At 45.4% G+C, this 13938-nt stretch overlaps 1 protein-coding gene across 3 annotated transcripts in view; it reads right to left on the reverse strand.

Moving 5' to 3' along the window:
- The window catches only part of chd7 (chromodomain helicase DNA binding protein 7), a 69921-nt gene that overhangs the window by 44066 nt on the left and 11917 nt on the right, over positions 1 to 13938 (reverse strand). For all 3 annotated transcript variants that reach the window (XM_051396032.1, XM_051396040.1, XM_051396049.1), the window contains exons 2-3: positions 6356 to 7974; positions 4461 to 4795 (exon numbers count right to left, since the gene is read on the reverse strand). In XM_051396032.1, coding sequence (XP_051251992.1) covers positions 4461 to 4795; positions 6356 to 7853 — 1833 coding nt within the window. In that variant the 5' untranslated portion in view covers positions 7854 to 7974. The remainder of the gene's footprint in view (positions 1 to 4460; positions 4796 to 6355; positions 7975 to 13938) is intronic.

A 13938-nucleotide genomic window follows, 5' to 3' on the forward strand; every position in this document is an offset into this window, starting at 1 on the left:
ACACACACACTTAGCATAGCTTGGTAGCGTGGAGGAGGAAAGAGTTGGGATGCTATCACTGAAAGTCCACTTCCACCAGGAGAATGTTAATTTACACACACACACACACACACACCAAACTACTGCAAGGTCACGCATCACACACACAAACACCTGCTGACACACACGTAAACTGAGCCGTTTAGACACACAAATAGGGTGGAGCGGGGGAGAGAGCTAGGGGGGAGAGAGAGAGAAGAGAGAAAGACTATGGCAGAGAGGAAGAGAGAGAGATGGGGGGGGGGCTACGGTGCCAAGAGATAAATCTGTCCTCCTGCCAAGCCTCCCAGATAATCAATCACATGAATGACAATGGAGACACACACACAGTGTATACACAAACAATCACACACACACACGCTCGAGTCCTGCATCAGGTTTGGTGTTCTGCAAGGTGAATTTAGCTTGCTGGTGTGGTGGAGTTGTTCTGGTTAATTCCGCTCTCTACTGAAGCATCATCATAATCTACTCCCAGTCAGGTTGTAACACTATCACACATAACGGAGTTTAATAAAAAGCATGAATCACTCACACCAACAGACTAGCAATGGCAGCATGGCTAATATGACGGACTCAGGAGAGATGAACAGGGATGGGTATCATCTCTCAGGACAGAGGGGAGAGCGTGAGGAGGGTGGGGGGCAGCTGGAAGAAGAGCGAGATGAAGGGTTAAATCCAGGAGCCAGGAACACTTAAGACTCCCAAAGGATGGAGTGAAAGGAAATCCTGTTCTCATCGTTCTGCCTCTCGCCTCACTCTGTCCATCCGTCCATGCATCCATCCATGTAAAATTGACGGCTGCTAACTACCTCCACCATTCAGCAGGTTACAGTGTGGTCAGTCACTCAGTTATCTAACACAAGGAAGACCCATTTAACAAAACCAGACCTGTCTGCTTTGGCTTCAACTCTGGCCTGTATTTATTTTGCCACTTACGACAGTGTACTCTTTCTAGACTTCTTTCTTGCCATGAAGAAGTTGAAAGTTCACTTGCTGTTCACCATGCTGCCAGTAAATGCTCCTTAATGTTAGACAGTCTTCCTCTCCTGCATGAAATCATTTTTGATCCTCATAATTTTTTACATATTACTACCATTTTTTTGGCTGCACTTTTGAGCACAAGCTTTGGTCGGTCACAGATTGATGGAGACTGAAACGGCAATGTAGACAAAACTCCAGTAGGTCCGAACGCCTCATTCAGGAGTCACAAAATTCAATTTGAAAAGCACAATCCGTAATAAACCCCAACAGTTACTATACATTTGGAACTGAGAACAGGTTCTCGATATCCAAGTCTTATTTTCTCATTCAGCTCATTACTCTGAGTGACGGGTGCCTGCGTGACCACACAATTTCCTGCCAAAGTTTAGAACAGATCTGGGTTATTTCCCATGAGAGATCTTTGTAGTTCTTTTTCCCTTTAGTGTTCTTCTCACTGGTTTCAAGTGGGCTCAACTGGAAAAAGGTATTGTCACTTCTGTACACCAACCAATTTAAAATTAGAGTCTGGTGACAAAAAGTTTTCAGTGTTAAACTCTTAAAAACATCTTTAGTCACTATGTAACTGTGCCTCAAATCTAAGTATCTCTGTATAACATTGCATATTTCTAACTAAATGAGCAGAAATCAAAGGCTTTACCAAATGTCCACATCCATTTCTCCATAGTCTATGATTTTTATATTATTTCCTTCTGCTAGGCCTGACAAGTGATTCAAAGGTGCAATATAGCTATATATAATTATAGACATTTAATAGGAAGTTATTTTGGCACACTGTAGCAACATAAATGTACCATTTAAAAGTATGAGAAGGTCAACAATTCATCTTGACAGGATAAATTCTAAAGACATTTTTCTTACTCTTCTTAATGTGAACACTGGATTGTGCAGACAGCTAATGCACATTTCTCACATACGAAGTTTAAGTTACTATGCAATGGCAAGAGTTAATGTCTCATCTCTCAATCAGACATCCAAGAATCATTCAAGGTATCTGCAGAAGGAAGCACATCCTCTCTGTTCAGACACTGCAGCAGTTGCGTGTCTCAGCTCTTCAGAGGTGAGGTGTGTTTCCAATAAAACTCACTCAACCACCAAAACCAAGACGAAACAGCGTACAGAGAACTAGCTTGACAAGGTGACCACACCAGTGCTCGTATTATCTGCCCTCAAAGGATGATTAAATATGTCATCTCTCGGAACAAGGAAGCGGCAGAACTGATCTGCTGTGACTATCGATGGGTGATTTTCATTTCATTTCTTCTGACAGTATTGATGACAAGCCGATCATCTCAACATTTTGGATACATACATCTTTGACAGATAGTTCTTAGTTTAGAACTGGGTTGAACTTGAACTTTACCAAAAGAGAGGGGAAAAGTGGCACACAAGTCACACTGGTGTGTGGAATATGTTTAGGGACATTTGTTTGAAACACGTTCTTATTACTGCTCACAACTGACATGAATCTGTGATGAAAGCAAGCAAGTTTTGTCAGCCTGTGAACAGCATTCTCGTTTGGTTGAAATCCGCACAAACAAGGAGAGATGACTGAACATTAGAGGAGCATTTCCTCGAAGCCGCAGAGAGCTGGATGGTATAGCAGCTCGCTGACAGCGTGCATGAGCGGGGGAGGGGCGAGACAGGCATGTTATATGTCAACTAGAGTGCTGCACGCAACATAGTGTGTGTGTGTGTGTGTGTGTGTGTGTGTGTGTGTGTGTGTGTGTGTGAGAGAGAGAGAGATGTGGAATAAAGGTCACAGCACAGCACTCTGCCAGAGCTGTGACCTTGAGCTGCTGACGAAGGCACGCGCGTGTGGTGTGTGTGTGTGTGTGTGTGTGTGTGTGTGTGTGTGTGTGTGTGTGTGTGTGTGTGTGTGTGTGTGTGTAATAACCATGCTTAGTGAACAGATGGAGCTTAGAGTACCAGACATACAGTCATCATGACTGACTGACCGGCTTGGTGTGTGTGTGTCTCTTTCTAACAAGTGCATCATGAGGCACAGAGAGAACTCCGTTCCTGGGCCGTAGACACACACACCCCCCCACTCGGAGTACTCCTCTAGCTAGGCTATCCTATTTCCCCGGGCACATTTGCCATCCCATTCCAGCCCACACTATCCCAAGCCACACTGTCGGCATGTGTGTGTGTCTGTGTGTATAATGATGGGGAGCTGCCGGGCCCGCAGCTAGAGTCAGAGTGGAGCACGCAGCTCGCCCAGGCGAGGAGCAGGGCTCACCAGTCAACCTGGCATCTAGGTCAGGAGTGCTGGATAAATTAAGTGTGACGGCTGAAATGTCAACCACAAAACGCAGCAACGCAGGCTTGGAAGTGGGGGTGGGTGGGAGGGTGGCGAGGAGAGTGGAGTAGTGTGAACGAGAATGGAAGGCAAAAAGGGGACTAGATCTGTGTGTGTGTGTGTGTCCACAGGGCTGCTATTGTGTGTGAATGGGTCAGTAGAGAAAGGGGGCTTTGAGCAACAAAACAAGCTAATGGAAGCCAAGGGCACGTGACACAGGCAGCGGCAACAGTGCACACACACACACACACACACACACACGGAGGTTGCCATTGAGAACTGCTAACCTCTTCCCACCAGCCCTCCCCTTTGCTAGAGATCCTGGACTCCCTCTCTTGAGATCTTTGCTTGTTTTCCCACTTTTTTCCGTCTTCGTGTTTTCCCCCTCCCCCCTTAATCACCCCCCAGCTTCTTTTTTCCCCCTCCTCACTGTCTCACTGCACATCCGGCTACACAACATTAACTTAGAGATGACACCCCCAAAATGGACAAGACAGACAGAGACAGAGACAGACAGAGACAGAGACACAGAGAGAGAGAGAGAGAGAGAGAGAGAGAGAGAGAGAGAGAGAGAGAGAGAGAGAGAGAGAGAGAGAGAGGAGACGGGGAGGAGGGAGAGACAGGAAGGGAGGTTTCCTCTACAGAGGAGGGGGAGATGTGGGAGCAAGAGGGAGGAGAGATTATGCTGGTGGCGCCTGTGTGTGTGTGTATGCGTATGTATGTGTATTGCACACATGTCTCAGGATATGCAGCTCACAGGAAACAAACAGCTGCAAAAATCTACCCCCCCCCACACACACACACACACGGAAACACAACCACACACAAGGTCGACAGCAGAAGACACAAAAAGCAAAAAACACACACAAACAAAACCCCACTGAACCAGTGCCCAATGCACCACTGTGTTCTCAAATGTCATGTACACACACATTTATGCACATACACACGCAACACACTTCCCTTACACTCCAAACACACACATTCCCCCACCCACATTAAAAATAAACATTCACATAAAATATACCCACACATGAAAACAAATGCACAGTCTTGATCTCTCTCACACTCACACACAGCACTGCTGCCACATCAAAGGGTTTGTTTGACGGAGACTCACCTGTATGTGAGGCACTTTCTGTGGGGTGAGAGGGGGTGAGGAGAGCGGGTGGGTGGTGGGAGGCGGAGCTGCCCACGGGTGGGAGGCCTGGTTGGGGGGAGTGGGCGTGCTCTGCAGGTGCTGTGGGTGTGGGGTCAGGTGTGCGTGCTGCGTCTGAGCATTCGGAGCGGGTGGTGCTAAGCCCTGGTTTGGGGCTGGAAGTCCGTGCTGACTGACAGGCGGACCCTGGAAACCCATGGGGGCGGGCGGCAGGGGCTGCCCGCTTCGAGAGGCCTGCTGCTGGGCCTGGAGAAGACGCTGGTCTCCCCCCTGGCTGACTGGAGCTTCATGAGGCCCTACAGGGAGAGGAACGTAGCAAACAATAGTGTGTTTTACTTCCTGTCAATCACCAAGACACAATTTCTTCTTGTTCAAATATGTGTGATGTTTCCAAACATACTCGTCCTTTTTTCCACTGGTATGAAAATGTAGACAGCATAAAGACAAAGTCACACCGGAAGCAACACGTTGGTATTAGTTCACAACCATCTGTCTAATCCATAGTAACACTAAAATGTTTGTATTTAAACACTAAAAGCAGGGAAGTGTCAAGAAACTTAGCTTTTATTTTTTCTGTGATTTTAAAATATTTATGGTGCAGGTAAACAAAATGCTTGACTGGGTGCTGGGTGAGTAATGAAAAGGCAACATGGCACAGTGTCAGCTGTCCTGTAGGGGTGGGCGATATGGGCAAAAAATAATAGATATTTTGGGGGATTTTGGAGATAACGATAATCAGTCGTTATCCTTTAAAATGTGATTGGAATTGTCTGAGTTGGGGCTTGTAATGCGTGTATCATTCATTCTTTTCATATTCAATTGAGATTCCAAAATCGGAAAATGAAAAAATGGTTTGTTATTTCCTTATCCGTTTATGAATCTGATACCAAAAAACGCATAACGGTTCATTTTTTGTACTTTCGATTTACTGCTCAGATCAAAAATAGGAAATGAAATAACGGGCCACGGATCGATTTTGATTTTTAATTTTTTCGCTTTGTATGAACCGGAAGTTATTGTCTCGGGTTGCACTTGGAAGTTTGCCGCAACTTCGCAAAGCCTGAAAAAACTCAATCATGCAGTGATTGTACTCACTCGTACTACTTTTGAGTAATTTTGTATCGACACCATGGCCGCACTGGAACCATATACTGATTTAATTAAAGCGGGTAGGGTTGTGTGTTACTGGCACACTGCCGGTAGATGAGTCCTCCACGATGATACTGTCGCCGTGCACCTCGTAATGCCCCCTTACTATGGGGTTTAAAGTGCTAACGTGGCGATCAGGCCCAGGAAATAGGGCTACGTTGCTGTCATCGGTGATGTAGAGACTGGGGCCATGTACCTTTTCAAATATAAACAGTGAAGGAACGGGTTCAGTACAACGTTAGTGTACAGTAATGAAACTCTCCATGACTGATCCTCAGTTTTGAAGGCAAACGTTAGTTAAACTGAAGAAGTGATCAAGCTAACGAGACAATAACTTCCGGTTCATACAAAGTGAAACAATTAAATATCAAAATCAAAATCGATCCGTGGTCCGTTATTCCATTTCTTATTTTTGATCTGAGCAATAAATCGAAAGTACAAAAAATGAACCGTTATTTGTTTTTTGGTATCAGATTCATAAACGAATAAGGAAATAACAAACCATTTTTTCATTTTCCGATTTTGGAATCTCAATTGAATATGAAAAGAACGAATGATACACAGATTGTATCGGCACTAAATCATCTGAAGTACCCGTAGCTTCAGGGACTCGATAATGGAAATTTGCACATCGTAAAAACAACAATGACGATATTAACGCAAAATATATATATCGCCCACCTCTACTGTCCTGTGGGATGTCCTACCTTGCTGTTGCTGGAGCTGAGGCCTGTTTGGACCCATTTGTGGAGCACGCTGCGGACCCATGCCGGGATACATCTGTCCTGCATTGGGGGGCATGCTGTGAGGCTGCTGGTGTTGGGGGTGTGGGGCAGACAGAGGGGTTTGGGGAGTTCTCTGTGGATGGGCCATAGCAATGGGTGGAGACTGCAGGGCTGTGTACCCTGCAACCTCCGGGGGTCCAGCTAGTCCTGCGCTAGGGGGTCTGCCTTGCTGGGGAGGAGGTGTAGGGGTTCCCAAAACTCGCATTGGTGACATAGATGAGGGGGAGGGGGAGGGGTAAGATCCCTGAGCTGGGGGGGCAAGGTGGGACTGGGGCTGGTTTTGGGGCTGGGGCAGACTCTGGGGGAGGTTTAGGGGGTGCATAGGCTGGCCCTGCTGCCCTGCCTGCTGCTGCATTGGGGCAGAATGGGTCTGATGGGGCTGGGCCAGGTGTGGTGGTCCAGTGGGGTATCGTTGCCCCTGTTGCCCAGCTGCTGGGCCTGATCCCTGGTTAAACCTCTGGCCAAGCTGCCCTGGTCCCATGGCCTGGTTGGTGTTAGCAGTGACGTTAGCATTAGCACCCTGGCCCATCCCAGGTCCCATGGCTCCATACTGGGCCTGATAGCCAGGGTACTGGCCACCTCCAAACCCCCCCATGCCTTGTTGGTGCTGGTGGGGGTGTGGAGGCTGTCGTGAAGGGGAGTGTGGGTATCTGGGTGTGTGGCCCATGTTGGGATAGCCCTGGGGTTGTGGCTGGGGTTGTGGCTGAGGCTGAGGCTGAGGCTGGGGCTGGGGGTGTCTCATCTGGGCTCCCCCAATTCCAACATGTCCCAGGTAGTGAGATGGGTCCTGAGCAGGAGGGGGTGCCATGCTCTGTGGAGAGTAGTGTTGGTTCATGCGAGCTGCATTGGGTGTAGGAGGGCTTTGCATCCCACTATAGTTGCCTTGAGACATCTGGTAGGCTCCAATCTGGTTGGGGCCGGCCCCTGGTTGTGTTGGAGGCGGCTGATAAGCTGATCTGCTCTGCTGTGGCTGCTGTTGCTGCTGGCCCCAAACTGCCCCCCCAGCATCACCTGGGTACCCATGGTGGGGGTTGCTAGAGTTAGCTGGGTTATTATGGTAGTGGGAAGCCATTCCATTCATGGCCGTGTTCACGTTTGGCGATCCCTGGCTGGGACCGTTCTGGGCCATCATTCGTCCTCCGGGGGCGCCAGGTTGATCGTAGCCTGTGTAAGGGCCATGGTCATACATTTGCCCCAATTTAGGCTGTCCTGGGCCAGGCCCAGCCCCATGGATCATCCCCTGATGGTAACCCCTGTTTCCCTGGTGCTCGTGGTTCAGCGAGGGATTAGTTTGCTGGGCTAGAGGGTTGGACTGGGCAGGGGTAGTCTGCTGAGGAAAGCAGTCTCCTAAACCATCTAATCCATCTGAGAACAGCCCTGCATCGTCCCCAAATAAACTCAACATCCCTGGGTCCGCCATGGCTGGGTGGGGGGCCCACAGATGGAGGGGACTTGATGGAGGGAGGTGTGTTGTGCAGTAAGGAGCTAATCAGCTAGCTGCTAATTTGAAGCTTGCTACTCCATGGTCCTCATTAAGGTTCCTGGAGGGAGTGACAGAGGGAGAAAGAGGAGGATATAGAAGATGACAGAAGGAGGAGGGGAGCAAGAAAGACAAACATTGGAATTAGTGCAGGTACAAATAAGTATGATGAATAAGATGTGCGCTCCAAATGAAGTGCTGTTCTGAATAGAGGTTTAAGAAAATATTGATTGTAATGTAAACTGAGGGCTAAAATTTACAGAGACTGTGATAAATACAAATTCAGATCTCACTCTTCTCGTTGCATTAAAAAAAACTGCAATATACTGAATTAACCCTGTATTGTGATACTATTATAATGCTCACTCATTCCACAACTTCTGCAACCAATGAGTTGAAACCTTCAACCTTTACTGTGACTAAGGGGTTGGTAACTGCAGTGCATGGTTTTCTCCCACTGGTATATTGTTTGGCCAAAAACATTGCTTTACTGATACTGGCATGCACAGTACAACACTATTTTGTTGATATAAATGGACCAACATGGACGTAGATGAACCTCAGCAGTGTTGTGAGCAACAAGCAAATGCACCATTATCAGGGCTCCAGACTAACTTTTTGCATTGGTTGCACTGATGCGCCTAACTTTTTTTTTTGGTGCACCCAAATTTTTCATTGCGTTGCCTTTAACGCCATAAGGTCACCTTTTTACCGCTCTCCAAACTTTCATATAATGTGAATGATTTTTAAACAAGAATGAGGTGTAGAGAAATGCTTGTCTTTATTTGAAGCACAATTATATATGAAAAGAAAAATAAAGTGTTTGAAGTGCTGAGCTGAACTGAAATTGAACATTTCAAACTCAAACATTTCAAGTAAAATAATTATTAATGGTAATAATGATTACTGCTACCTGCCGCTGAAATGCAGCTGGGAGAGGGGCCACTTTCTCTACACACACTTGTCACAGCATATCGTGTGTTTTTTTAGACATGTTGCGCATGATGCGCTTGCGAAATAAATGTGTGTTTTCGCCCGGGCAGCGGCAGGTGTACCAGCGCGACCTAGAAAAATTATTAGTCGCACTCTTTAAAATTTTGGTCAAATTGGTCGCACTCTGGAGCCCTGCCATTATATCTCACTGTTTGGACATTTTATGTAGATAAACAGTCCATAAGCTTGTGGTTATTCTTAGTAATAAAGATTTAGAAAGCTCTGACCGTTGACCATGTAGACCCCGATACATGCCATGGTGGAAGTAATCACAATTTAAGTTGCCATATTGGCACATCATACAAAGTCATTTGTTTCATTTATAAGAAGCCTGATCACCTGCTGAGCAGATGTGCAGTGGATTAACTTGCATGTTTAGCAAGTTAATCAGTTGTAACCAGCCCGGGAAAAAAAAAAAAAAAAAGCCCCTTTACATTCACACCCCCACAAACACACACTTCACATTAGCAATGCCCCCAACCATCCCCCACCTCCATTTTACTAGCAAACAAAAGAACTTCTTTCTTTTCCAACACACACTCGGACTCATTTAGAGTGAGTGAGTGAGTGAGAGAGTGAGAGAGAGAGAGTATTAGAACAAAGGGCCCAGCAGATGCAACTCTGTTTGAACAGCAACAGCTGCCATCCAGCCAACAGGCCAGAGAGCTCTTCCGTACACCAGTCAGTCAGTAGTCAGCTACTGGGTCAGCAAGCCATTCAGTCGGCTAACTAACCACCCAGTCCTGGCAGATGTGTGAAGACGAGGGAGTTAGCCACCTGCTACCATTTTAGCCTCTCTGTGTGTGTGTGTGTGTGTGTTGTGTGTGTGTGTGTGTGTGTGTGTGTGTGTGTGTGTGTGTGTGTTGGTGTATCTGGGTACAGAAGGAAAACATGCATACAACAAGCGTTTTTATTTTTCACAAATCAGCTGCATTTTTGTGTAAAAAAAAAAAAATCAGAAAAAGTGAGGACTCATATTTAACATCGAGGCGCTGGGTGGGCCGACACAACGCCCCAGTCTGTGTGAACAAGAGGGTGGAGGTAGGTGGATCTAAGCATGCGTGAACAAGTGTGTGTAGGCCATATCGAAGACCGGGACGGAGAGGAGGTGGGGGAGGTGTGCTTGTTGCTTCTATGCACAGCAAAAAAAAACCAAAAAAACCTACCACTACAGTTTCCCTCCCCCGTCACCTTATTTCTTTCCTCCTCCACACTTCACTCCTCCCTCCCACTAATTTTCCTCATCCACTTACTGGTTCTTTACAGAACATTTGATTATTTCCTCGCTGGAAATAGTGTGCCCCAATTAGTCATTTTCCTTTTCTAATATCAGAATCAGAAATACTTTAATACTTTTTAATAAATATTATGTACAAATAAATGACTACATTACTACTCCTAAAAGGGTAATGATGTTAAAGTGTTGTAGCACCATTGTTGGCAGCCTGCTGGGGCCTCTCCCAACATGCATTGGGCAATAGGCGGGGTACATCCTGGACAGCTCTGTATTAGTACGTCACAGTCATATTGGCTGGTTTTGTGGTAGATTCTGTATGGCAATGTGGCAGCATTGTTAGTACTCTTGTTTGTCACAATTATGACCACGTTTCACATAAGCCCAGCTGCTTCCTGTCACAAGGCAGATGTCTCTTCAGCTTTACTCAACAGGAGAAAAATGTTGGAACCAATTTGTCCCCCAGCTTTTCACTCTTTCCACCTTCCATTGCCAAAAGCTCTTGAAGCTTTGTCTTCAAAATCTACCTTGCTCTCTTAAGTACTCCAGAGAACACAGACCTGTCAGAGTACACAACCATATTCCACAGTTGCTATAAAGCAGCCAGTGAGCAGTAACTAACTTGATTCTAGCCTCAATTAGCCAAACTGTTCAGATACATTTATAAAACTCACATTATTGTATCACCATCAAACTACTTCAATCAGGACTTTCTGGGTTACAATAAAACACTGAGCCAGAAGGAAGCCAACAGTCACCATCAGGCATGTCGCCATACGAGAAATACCAATACCAGTGAAATTTCCTGATTCTAGATACTATTTCAATACCACTGTAACAAACAAAAACCAAACCCCCTGAACTTCAACTGACATTTATAAACAGACATTTGAACATTACAAAAATGACCCCTTTCTGATAGATGTTTTATATTTACTTAATTCTCAAACTTCAATCTGCTCACCTTGCTTCCTTTTCTACAAGTTTTCAGAACTTTGGCATCAACTTTGTACCGAAGTATTGGTTCTCGTGCCATCCCTAGTCACCATTAGCATGACTACAGTTAAACGGCCTTCTTCGGGGGTCCTCAACAATGCCTGATAGGAGCATCCACTCTTGTTGTGTAAATAGCTGTTAACAAGCTCCTTTCCTCCGTGTCTCTCTGAACCATAAACAAGCTGCCAGCACAAAGAAAGGAAGACAGGTGCTGCTCAGCTGAAGGCCTCTGCACTGGTACTGGAGCACAGCTATCTGTCTGAGCGGTGATTCTGTGGATGCATATAACCTCTGTGTGCTAATGGCTTTAGTCGCTGACATAGCATGGAAGTCAAGTAGACCGATATCCCTGCATCCTCCATAGCAGCTCAAATGGAACAATATTTAATCAAATAAAGGACTAGTTCAATCACCAATTAAATCACTAATTGGTTGTGTTATGTCTAGAGCATGAACACACCACAAGACCAGACAACACAGCGTTGGGGCTCATTTCAAACAACATATGACAATTGAATTTACCAGAGTGACAGATGAATTAATAGTTCTATTCTGCTGCAACTAGTTCTGACACATCTGGATTAGCAGGGAGATCCCAGTCTCTCTACAAGTTGTACAAAAGACGAGTCTGTTACACCATGTGACTACCTGTGCAGAGTAGGGGGGGCAGTGGCAAAAACAAAGGCCCCCTGTATGTATGAGAGAGATAGAATAACAGCACAGTGGGGGAAACTTTGGATTACAGATTCAATTTTTATTTTCCCACAACTGTGAAAGGAAGTAAAACTATTTTCACCACCAAGAATAGCTCAGATGATATCTATATATGTGTACAACAACAAATCAGAGAAAATATTGGCCTTGGCATGAAAATGGAATGTGATATGCATTGCATCTCAACATCTTGTGATGTGACACAGTTTCAAAAGCACAGAATTCAGAAGTCCTTTTAAACTCTGGATAAAACTGGTTATCAATGGACATAACACACCTTATTTGATCACTTCATCATTCATTCCTGCCTTTTGTGAAGAACACTTCTAACTCCATTTAAAACCCATCCCTTATTTCAATTACAATCATTTAATCTATGAAATGTAAAAAAAATAATGAAAAATGTCTGTTGCCATTTCCCAGAGTGCAAGTTGACATCTTAAAATTGCTGGTTTTGACCAATTGACTGACAAAAATCACTAGATATTCAGTTTACAATGACAAAAAAAGAAAAAACAAAAAGCAGCAAATCCTCAAATTGGAGCTGCTGAAAGCAGCATCTCTTAGATAGCTCTATGCTAATTTATACATTCAGACATTTCTCTAACAGTACGGCAGCCCAACAGAAACTCCCCAGTTACAGCGGCGCTCCAGCTGTTGCCATCAGAGGACTTGTGTTTGACTGCTAGATCACAGTAGTGTAAGCAGCGGCACTGTTGAGTTACATCACTTCCTGTGCATTTCAATCACTACAAGAAAAAGAAAAAAAAGTTTCCGCAAGTGAGAGCGTGTGTGTGTGGCAGGTGAGAGTAATCGAGTGTAATTTCACATCCTTTGCAGCAAGCTACTACGAAGGCAACTGATTTCCTGTCAACTCAGTCAGATGCACACTATATCAGACCCTGGATTCTATAATACAGAATAACTGTAGCTGTATAAGCACTTGATTGTGCTTGTGAGTGTGTGAGAGCATGTGTGTGTGGCAGCCTCAGGGCTTTCATCAGATCACAGCTCTAGTTAACAGTAGGAAGGCATTCTTTCCTCCACTCGTCCTCCTCACATTTTGTCTTTAGAAGTCAGCCTCTCACAAGATAACACTGCACCCTGGCCAGAGCTGGACACATTTCCTGTGCACTTCACCTCCTTCCTCTTGTCCATTTCACCCCCCCCCCCCAACGTTTCTTGTTTATCCTTCTATTCCTGACTGAAACATCCTTCAGTCTAATAGTCATGGAAAAGACGAGCTTTCTGCTCTACTCAGCTTTGTTTTCTTGAACTTTCTGTACCACTTCCTCTGCCGTTTGAGCCCGAGATAGAGCTCTCCTCTTCTCACAGCGAACACGCACACACGCAGAAACACATGCACGGTTTGGCACTGAGGCCCTGCTGTCACTGCAGAAGGAATTAGGTGAACGGTCAGTGTGCCGCTTTAGACGCCAAATCTCATCAAAGGATGAGGCATTTAGCCCCCCCACCCACACCCCCCTCCCCTCTCCTTCCTTGGCCCCTACCATAACACACACGTGGTGCGAAGGTCCAGAGGAGGTGAGACCATATTCACACCAAAAACCATAAGCAACCACAGGTCTGGAAAAACCCTGATTCTGACTCAACGGTGCAGTCCGCTGTCCCCTGGGGGCATGAAGTGCTGGCCAATCAAATACATTCAAGTGCACATACCAGGTACTGTTCACTGCACAAGCATCAAAATGACAGACTATCTTTTGAGTTCATAACTCAAAAAAAACTGCCCCGAAGACGCATAAAAGAGCATCGGATAAACCTTGACACTAGACTTCGTGGCTCATATTTCATTTTCCCACCGGAACCTGCAGCAACACACCCACACAGCCCATCTGTGTCAATAGCACAGCTATTTGGTAGCCACACAGACACAATTAGAGCTACAACAGTAAGTCGATTAATCACTTACTTTTAATCGACAAATAATTAACCAACCAACTATTTTAATAATTGATTAATTGTTGAGTGATTTAAGAAAAAAAAAAAATTCAGAATTGTGTGAGTTCATTTTTATGGAGATGTTGATCACAATGCACGCCAAATAATTAATTATTAGCAGCATAG

Source organism: Dicentrarchus labrax, unplaced genomic scaffold (genome assembly GCF_905237075.1).
Source record: "Dicentrarchus labrax unplaced genomic scaffold, dlabrax2021, whole genome shotgun sequence".
In the NCBI taxonomy this organism is placed as follows: domain Eukaryota; kingdom Metazoa; phylum Chordata; class Actinopteri; family Moronidae; genus Dicentrarchus; species Dicentrarchus labrax.